At 43.2% G+C, this 10,357-nt stretch overlaps 1 protein-coding gene across 1 annotated transcript; it reads right to left on the bottom strand.

The window, feature by feature from the left end:
* Positions 1–8,228: 8,228 nt before the first annotated feature.
* On the bottom strand, positions 8,229–9,692 carry SOX17 (SRY-box transcription factor 17). Its single transcript, XM_039702865.1, has 2 exons — positions 9,295–9,692; positions 8,229–9,033 (listed from the first exon to the last, which is right to left on the bottom strand). Exons 1-2 carry the CDS (start codon positions 9,584–9,586, stop codon positions 8,315–8,317), a joined length of 1,011 nt encoding a protein of 336 aa, XP_039558799.1. The 5' UTR covers positions 9,587–9,692; the 3' UTR covers positions 8,229–8,314.
* Between the last annotated feature and the right edge of the window lie 665 nt (positions 9,693–10,357).

The following is a 10,357-nucleotide window of genomic DNA, read 5'->3' on the forward strand; positions in this document are numbered from 1 at the left end:
ATCACTTGGCACAAAGGAGAACTTGGAGCATTTCCAGGCAATCTACAAACTGGAGTAATTTCACAAAACACTTGAGACAGCTGAAGAGGGAACATCAGAAATGGAGTTTTATCTAGCTCAGACACCAGGATTCACTCCCAGGTTTTAACTTAGGGAGGCCTCAGATCTGTGATAAATTTAGCTCCAAAACGCTGCAGGAGCAATTGCTCACTCAAGATGCTCCCCCACGAGGATGCAGGCCTTCAACATGTCCTATGTGATGTCTGCCAGCCTTGTGTAATTGTCTTGAATACCCCTAGGGCATCTCAGATTGTGTCAGGCTCTCAAGTTTAGAAAAATATAGCATTATCTGGAAGGTATTTGAGTCACAAACCCCACTGATTAAAAATATATTGTAAACATCAAGAGAGTATTTCTCAGGATGCAGATGAGAACAAAGAACCCTAGAATGATTACAAACTTTTCCAAAACTCAAGAATATCCTGTGGTCTTATTGCTGATATAAATTCAGCAACAAAGTTAAAGACAATGTCAGCCAGCTATACAAAGTCTAAAAGTCTGCTCCTTATTTTGAGATTTACAGTTATTTTATCCCTAGCAAGGGTAAGGGATTCTCTAAACCATGGATAAAAATTAATAGAAAGTCCAGAAAAGTATCTGAAAAGATTAGTACATACCACAATACATATTTGCCTACGAAGACCATTTGAGAAGATTTTCTCTATAGGAATTCAATTTTACCTGAGATAGGAGATCATAGTGCCTGCAGTGGCAGGTGCTTTTGAACCGTAAGGCTTTTAAGCTGTGCTCTGGATAACAGATCTGATCATCTGTGATATCTGACAATTGCAGGTGGAAATGTTCCTGAAGCAGGTTAGTAAACCTGAGGAGGAAGACACGTCCCAGACAGGCACCCCTCAGGGTAAAGCAGAGGCATCGTCTGTGAGCAGCAGCGACTCAGAGGGTCAGGAGGGCATTGCTGCCACACGGAGTGCGACGCTGGATGCTGAAATCCAGGAGCCACCATCTTCTTCAATGTTCTCGTATGTTCTCAAGGAGAAGAGAGGCTTGCTTGTATTTATACATATTATTTATTTTTAGCAGAATTTTTTAAAATTGATGTGATTGTTACCTGAAACCTTTTAGGGGTAAGTTGGACATGAATACTTTTGCATTTCTAGCAACCTTAATACTTCTGCCAGTCAGGATGAGGTATCTAGATTGACCTGGAATGCATGAAGTACTTCAGTGACTACTTATTGCTATCAAAATATATGATCTGTGAATAATTCCATCAATAAGAACTTACTGCTGTAGAGAAGCCACTTACAGCAGTAACGCAACAAAACATGTTCAGACTTGTTCTGCTGCCTGACAACCTTGACATAATTGTGCTATTTCCTCTATTTGTCTAATATTCCTTGGCTACAACACACATCCTTGGGCAAGACTTTTCATTTCACTGTTCCCAAATGGCCTTCATATAATTTGCTGTGCACACATGAGTGCAGTATTGCAGAAATAACTACACAAATCCTCAGCGTCAGCAGGATAATTAGCTGTCCTTCACCATCCACAATCCATTTGTTTGTTACACTTTAGTTTGTAACTGTGTAATACCATAGCTTTTCACTTTCCACTGCTAAGAATTTATTTCACAAAGGAGAAATATTGGCTGCTAGTACTCTCCTTTAGTTGTGTTCTGCTAAGGGCAAGTGTGACTGGAAGTGCACACAAGATAAGAATTTTCCCTGAAGTGAACTACTAGAAATACACATGATTCCTTCTGCAGGGTAACCCACACTGTTCCCCACCTCTGCCACCTGGAAACTAGGCAGTCCCCTGTTCCTCAGGGAAAGGTTGGTTTTCTTCACTGCTGTGTTTCCTGTATTAGTCACTTTTCCATTCAGAAGCTCCAGAACACCTTTGAAATTGGTAGTGACAAGTAACTCCCCTTTCCTTTTGGTTTGCAGCTGTGACAATAAGGTTGCCACTCCTGTCTGTAACAGTGATGCTGCCATTATTGGCACTCCTTTGTGGGTTAGAGTCTGGAACACTCTGTGGGTGACCTTTAACCATAATATGTGCATTTCACAAAGTTATTAGGAAACCTTTTTGATATTCCACATCTTTTTCTCTCAATATTATGAATGGTTTTGTATTTTATTGAGGTTAGAGAACTGAAAGCAAGCCAAACAGACTTTTCCTATGATGCAGAGTCTAAGTGATGCTGCACTTGCTGGGAAGTTAATAAAGCAGGCTTTAAGGGCTGTAATAGGAAGTCAGATTCACAAATTAAACACACCTCTCTGCCTAAGATTCCTTGCGGGACACTGAGAACTGGTTGAAGAAGAAAATGATCTCTCACAGTCATTTCAATATGCAGCAACAAAGTAACAGCCTTGGTTTTTTTCACATCTCCTGTGGGCGTTTCCAGACTATATATGAGTAGGTACAAACCAGTGGGTTATTCCCTGAGATACTACTCTGACGTATTCAGGAATAACAAAATAGATCTTCTCTTTTTTCATTGTTTCTTGTTTGTTTGTTTTTTCTTCAGGTTTGGCCTTCTCTAATATTCTGCTCTGCAGTAGTATTTGTAGGGAAATAACTTAGTTAATTCTGTCTGAGAACAGAAGGAAAGTGTTTGTATCTTGACAAATTCTAGCAAGATTTCCACACATTAAATAGCTCTCTATAGGTTTAACCTCAAATTCCAAATCAGTGATGAATTGAGTCCATTCTTTTTAAAGCAAAGCCAGGACATTGTGATCAAGGCTCTTGCATCAGTACTAGTGAGTGGTTTTTCAGTATTACACTTTCAGTCATCATACCCAATTCAAAGGTATGAGAAATTTATACAAATTGCACTCTTCTGAGGGCAAATCTGCTTCACCTTGCTCAGAGAAACCAGTTTTCACTGTCGATTTTACACAGGGAAAATTGTCACAGGTTGACATACAGAAAGACTGTGTGTAAATCAAGGAAACACATGTAGTCTAGCTCACAGAAACTTGTTGGAATGAAACCTTTTATTAATATAATGAAAGTGTGAAATAAAAAAAATCAAGACTACGTAACCTGACTCTACCTTAGCTATTCCCCAGTAATGCTAATCTGTGCATTTGAAACCAGAATTTGTATGGTATCAAACCATTCAGCTTCATAAATTCACAAATATTGGTTCATCATCCAGTTAATTTGAAAACAACCTTTACCCAAAAAAGCAGTCTAATATTCTTTATCTTTGTTCAACAGGGGACAAGTTTTTATTTTAAACAGGATGTGTGCAGGATAAATTTTGTTTCTACATGGCAATAACAAGAAGCTTTAAAGTAAATCAGACACCATAAAGTAATTCCACAATGCCTTGGAAAGAACCCAAGACTTGCTGGTACCTAAATATATTCTCTGTGGGTAAGTGTAGGGGCCACCCTCAATGTGAACAATAACTATATTCCCCTGATAACTCTATAGAATACTCCATGAAATGAGATCTCTCTGATAAAGAAAAAGATGGAAATTTACCTTCTCTGAACTATTGCTCATTAAAATGCAGAAGATGCTGGTATCCTTCTTTAAACAAGGCAAAAATTTGTTTTGATGAATTCTTTTTAAAATCTTACTTCAACATTTTTCAGTGTCGGGTACCTGGAATTAATTTGTATCACAATACAGCTAGGATATAAAAATTAATTATCTAAAAAGGATAGAACAGAGCCATAATAAAAGACCCTCAGTAGCTCAAATGTTTTTACTTTGCTTGTTACTGCTCCACTCTAAGTGAGAAGCACTCCTAAAACAAGTGTTCTGAGAGAGTCTGAAAGCAGCTGGAAACAAATTTGCAATTTATTTAATTATTAAATTTCTGGAGACTGCATCAAGTCTCAGATACTTACTGATATCTCAAAGGGCATTTCTAGATTTGCTCTGAAATGTTCTGTATTTTTCTCCTTATGCTCTTTGAGTTTTTTTGGTTTTTTTTTTACTGAAGGACTCATGACATCATGGGTAGTGTTTCACTTCTATCTCTGTCAGGTGACATATACCATGATGTTTGGGTGTTTCAGTTTCTTTACCTCAAAATTCAAAACTTGTATCATTAATATATTTTAAGAGCCATGGCAATTTTGGTTTGTGGTGACACATAAGGTATACTCATGCTTGAATTAAATCTAAGAAAGACACCTTAGAACTACAATTAATCTCAAGCTATACAAAATACAACATACAGCCTGGACATTAAGACACCTGAGAAATCCTTTGTCTCCACATGACCATGTGCCCATTTAATTAAATGCATTTTTAAATCATTGGGGTAAGACAAAATGCTTAGTTGTAATTTACCTGACAAGAAGTGCAAATTAGGCATTAGGACTATGCTGCCAGAGTTAAATTTTTATGTTCCACTGACTAGGATAGTCTTGTCCATTTTATATTGCAATCTATACCACAAAATTTAAAATCTGTATTTAAATTTGTATTAATGTAGTAATCATTGTATATGCAGCCATAAATGTAGAGGTCGCTAGAAGAGGAAGATATTAACTATTTTAAGTCCATATTCATTTAAGAAAAAATAAGAAATTTAATAAACCAATCACTAGATTTAATAATAGCTGCAAAAGGAACATTATTGCTTTCACAATATTAATTTGGAAAACTAATCAAAGCAATGTGGTGTCTGCAGAACAGCTCTAAGGAACTGAAGCAAAATATTTTTAAATATAATTAAAATACTTAGAGGCCTCCACACCCTGATTTCCAGCTTACCAAACTGGTGAGGATCCTTGATTTATCACAACAGAGCAGTCTCTTTAAGAGTTCCAGAAACTGCTCTGATAACTTGAGTGGATTGGGATAGCCAAGATCCACCAGAGATAACACGATCCACCAAATGATAACACCATTTATCAGCCCATAAACCCCTCATGCAGCAGCTCCAGGAGAACAGCAGTGACTCAGAGCCGGGGATGCTCCAGCCCACACTTCCACAGCAGCCTCCCACCGGGCACTGCTGAGACCAGCCTGTGCCCACTGCACACAAGGGAAGCTGCAGCCACCTTCCACACAACGGAGAAAGTGCTCACTGTGGCCTTAGGATACAGGATTCGAACATTCCCATGTAAGATTTTTTAAAAATACTTGTTTTATGCTTGGACCAATAAGTCAATTAATTTACTTTCCCATCCCTAAATTAGTGCTCAAATGTTTTTGAGAACTATACTCAGAGGGTTTTGAAAGTGATACATGGGTGCCTGCAGCTAAAGTCATCTCACACTTTTCATTTAAAGAACATGAAGTCAGCTTTTTAGAGCTTTAACATGTTTGGAACACAAAATTTTTCATCCTAGTCAGCTGACTCCAGCAGAGTATAAGAGCTAAAGCTGGTCAGATATTCCTGAAAATAGGGGAAGAGAAAATGTGTTTTTTCAATAATATTAAATGAATTTTGGGGCCCTTTTGCAGTAATTTTAATATTTAGCAGTCCCTCTGTATCAGAGATGTGTTTATACTTCCTCTGTGGAAAACTGCCTAAGGTCTCCAGTCAAAACTTTAAGAAGCTAGAAACTCTAAAAACCATGAGGAGAATTAAACCATGAAATGTGAAGCAGGAAGGCAGGAGAAAAAGCTGATAGAGAGGAAGATACCCCGTAGAAGGTTGCAAGGAGGTAGAAAAAAGGGCACAGTTGGGACTGAAACAATTAGGAGACACTGAGGAGCAGAGGTAAGGACAGACAGTGGGGAACTAGTTACATGAAAAAGAGAGGGGTTTAGAAAAAAAATAAAAAAAAAAAAAGGCAAGCTACCAAGGAAAGAGAGAGGATACAGGTAGATTTCAGACAAAGGGGAAAAGTTTGGTATTTTGACTAGACAAACCAGGTGGAAGTGGTTAGTCTGTTACAGAAAAGGAAAATGGCTTATGTGAGTAACAAAAGGAGCAAACTAGGCAGAGTGCAAGAGAAGGAGACTATAGCAAAGGGCAGGTACAGAAAATACAGAGGTGAAGTAACAGATGTCATTCCCAGAATGAGAATCAAGCCAATTATTCCACAGCCCCAGCATCATTTTCCTGTCCTACACTATTATCCCAAAAACACACTGACAATATTGTTCCTTCACCTTGCAGCAGATTAAAATACAGGCTCACATAGCGGATTAGATGCTGTTATTTGGTGAGGGATTCCTCATTTTCTGCTTCATTTCATGCAGATAATGGACAAAGGTCTAGGAGAAATCAGTATTAGATGGTCAACTGCAAGGCAAAGGAAATTAGACTTGGGAATTACATGTTGGGAAGGAAAAAGTGCTATAAGTGCTATAACTAGGGAGCATTTTGGTTTCAAACTTCATGTATGACTTCTGTTCAAGATAGAGATTAGATGCTGTTATTTGGTGAGGGATTCCTCATTTTCTGCTTCATTTCATGCAGATAATGGACAAAGGTCTAGGTAGAAATCAGTATTAGATTGTCAGCTGCAAGGCAAAGGGAATTAGACTTGGGAATTACATGCTGGGAAGGAAAAAGTGCTATAACTAGGGAGCATTTTGGTTAACTGAACTGGAGTTCCATAGAAAATGTGTGTATCATCCACAATTAATACTGACATTATAATGGGATTTACTAGAGGTTAATTAGAGTTGCACTGATAACCTTAATCCTGGAATTTGTTTAGCCTTACTTTGGAACTTGTTAAATTAAGTTTCCCTTCCTTAATTTTCTTTTACTGGAGGATTTTTTAAATTTTATTTTATAACAGAATTCAGCTAGTACTGAGGCTATACTACTGTACCATAGTATAGTAAAAAAGTATCTTAGGATGTATGTAGTGAATCAATATACAAAAAAATCAATAACATGAAACTAATATTATTTCAATACACCTAAATATCTATTCAAAGTATCTAATTTGTTATTATTCTGAGGGGTTTTTTAGGTCATTTCTGCAACAATATGAGAGAATCCTTGCTACAGTTTTAGCAGCCCATAACTGTAGGAGTATGATTTATGATGGCAACCCACAGGGCTGGTCATCTAGGAAACAACTCAAACAACCCAATTGTTCAACTAGAGCTTTCACTGTTGTTAGCCCTCTCCTAGCCTATAATATATCAAACATTTCTATCTAGACAAAAATCTATTATGTGGTAGTGAATATGCTTTTAAAACACTGACATATATACAGTCTTATTTCCCACCCTGCATCCAACCCCCTTCATATCAGACACTAGCTTTCACACTTCTTTCATTATCAAGTTGAGAGGGGGAAAACGATGTTATGACACTGAAGGAAGTGCGATTTCAAGTGATTTTTTTCAGTATTTCATTGGCGTGCTGTTAAAAAAACGTGACTGGTGGCAATGGACATAATCAGGATTTCTTGAGACCTAAATAAAATTACATTTTCTGAATTAAAAAATAAAACATTATCTGATCCCATATTTTGACTAGATTTGTTTGAAAATACAGCTAGCTCTGTGTCCATAATGGGTTTTTAAATGCTCACTGTCATATAATTTTTATAAAAATTTGTGCAATTTATAAGCATAAATTGTGCAAATGGAATTTTTGCAGGATTTCTCCACCCACAACTTGTTGTCTAATAAACATGTAGGATAGTAAACTAAGTAGGATAAAGTACACTTACCCAAAAATATTTGTTATTGCAAATCAGTTTTGAACAATGGCAAACTAAAATATCTGAAAATCTCCACCACAATTATTGTAGGCTGACTCCAGCCAGCATCTTCTAAACATCAAAAGAATGACAACAAAGTTGTACCCTTGCGGTGGCAGAAATGTCCAAACAGAGGTGAACATGCTAAAAAACCCATTTTAATGTTCACTTGATTGATACTTGACAGGAGACGAGACTCAGCACTTGAACTGCACTGGTTTTTTCTCCTCGCTGATGTAAACTGCGCATGAACCCCACGGCACTCAAATCAGAAGGAAAAAACCTACAAAACGCACCCAAGTCCAATCACATGTTCTGTACTCCAAGAGACAGAGCAGCAGCAGAGATCTGACCATTTAAGCTGTGTGATAAGAATACAGCCACACCTGGGAAAAAACTTCTTAGGTCCCGGAGGCTGTTTAAGAGTCATTGTCATGGTGAAAGAATCACGTCGTCTCTGCCTTCAGAAAGCATTGCCTTAGGGCATTACAAATTTAACTTAAAACTGCTCCCACTCAAGGGCCAGATGACCAAGAAAAATGACAGGAACAACTGTACACTCATTTATTTTCCGCAAATGCTAAAACACAGATATAGTTAAAAACACGACTAGAAACATGTTCCGGGCAAACACGCTAGACTGCTGATTCTGCAAAAATATCGATAATCACGCGCAACGAGAAAAGGAGGAAAAAAGATGTAAACATTCCATTAAGACCAGCCGAAAAGAAGTTCGGACGAGTCCTGTAGCCTGCAGGATTATCGGGAGAGCAGCTTATGTCTGCCCAGACAAAGTCCGTGGACCAGTCCCAAAGGGATTCAAATAAATTAGATAAATAGGACGGGCTCTCGGACGCCGCCGCCGCCGCCGCCGGGTACTCGGCGGCCGCACTCGGGTGCGGGCCGTAGCCGTAGGGCACCAGCGCGCACTCCTCCTGCAGCCCCGCCGCGAAGAAGGACGCCTCGCTCTCCGCCGCGTCCAGCGGCGACGGGTCCGGTGTCGGCAGGCCGTAGCCGTCGAACGCGGCGCCCAGCGGCGGACAGTAGATGTAGTGGCCCGCGCCCGCCGCCGCCGCCGCGTAGCCCTGCTCGCCGTACGCCAGTCCCAGGCCCTCCACGCACATCCTGCCGCCGCCGCCGCCGGACACCTCGCTGCCCAGCCCGGGCCCCGCCGCCTCCGCCAGGCCGTGCTGCAGGAAGCCGCTCTCCACCCGCTTCAGGCGCTTCACCTGCTTCCGCCGCCGCGGCCGGTACTTGTAGTTCGGGTGGTCCTGCATGTGCTGCACCCGCAGCCGCTCCGCCTCCTCCACGAACGGACGCTTCTCCGCCAGCGACAGCGCCTTCCACGATTTACCTGCGCCCACCGACACCGTCAGACCGCCCGCTCACCGAGCGGCACCCACGCCCGCTCCCGACCACACCGACACCGCCCCGCCCGCAGCCCCGGCCCCGCCCGGCCGTGCGCGATCCCCGCTCGCCCTCCGACGCCACCGCCCCACCGAGACCCCGGCCCCACAGCCCGCGGATGCCCCCGCTCGCCGCCCGCATCCCCGACCCCGAGCTTCGCCCGGGTCCCTCGCCCTCCCGGATCCGCCCCGCGGGAACCCGCGCTCACCCAGCATCTTGCTGAGCTCGGCGTTGTGCAGGTCCGGGTTCTGCTGCGCCAGCCGCTTGCGCTCGTCCTTGGCCCACACCATGAAGGCGTTCATGGGACGCCGGATCCGCGCCTCGCCCTTGCTCCGGCCGCCCGACGGTCCCGACGCCGCCGCGCCGCCCTTCGCCTTCGCCTCGCCCAGCGGGCTCAGCGACTCTGCCCACGGGCACATGGCCGGCATCATCATGGGCAGCGAGCACCGCCCCTGCACCTGGTCGTCGCTGCTGGCGTAGCCCGCATCGGGGCTGCTCATCTCGCGCCGCCACCGGATCGGATCGGACCGCCCGGGACGCGCTGCCGACCGCCGCCAACAGCTGCTGCCGGCCCAGGGACACCCTCGGCACTCGGAGCCCGCTCGCTGCTGCTGCTGCCACAGCCCGCGCCCGGCCCGGCCCTATTTGAGCCGCGGCGCGGCCAATGGGGCGGCGGGGGCGGGGCGCAGAGCGGCCCACGAGGCCGTGCGCTGATGGGCATCCTTGAGCGCAGCAGATACCAAGGGGGAGAAAGGGACAGAGTATTTGCGGTTGTGCCGAGACACCCCGTAACACTCTGAGAGGCACGAGCGGTTTCTCCTGCACGTAGATGTGGGATGTAGCTTGGAAACCGTGTGTCACACTTCATTACACTTCATCTGTGTCTCACACTTCAGCTTCGTATCCTCTAGCGCTACCTGAGTAGGTCTGAGCCGTCCCGGCTGCTCCTGCTCTGCCCCCTTCCCCCGTAACCAACTGCTCCGAGGGAGCGGCGCGGGAATGCTTCGGTGCTTCCTCAGCTATGGCGAGGAAGTTCCGCGAACAGAGACATTTTTTTCCCGTCTGGCTGTCACTGTCACTGCCTCACAGGATCCCCCCGCCCCGTGCCATCAGCTCTCTCTGCTTTGCCTCCTTGGCAAGTTGGTTTCATTAAATCACGACATATTCAAATTAAGCCATTCTCATTTTATCGGAATATATAGAGAAGTTGTAAAGACAATACTGTTTGTTATTCCTAAGAACAGGTGATGGGTTCGAGGCGGTTTAAATTA

This window comes from Passer montanus, unplaced genomic scaffold, assembly GCF_014805655.1.
Source record: "Passer montanus isolate IOZ18808 unplaced genomic scaffold, ASM1480565v1 scaffold16, whole genome shotgun sequence".
Classification (NCBI taxonomy): Eukaryota; Metazoa; Chordata; class Aves; order Passeriformes; family Passeridae; genus Passer; species Passer montanus.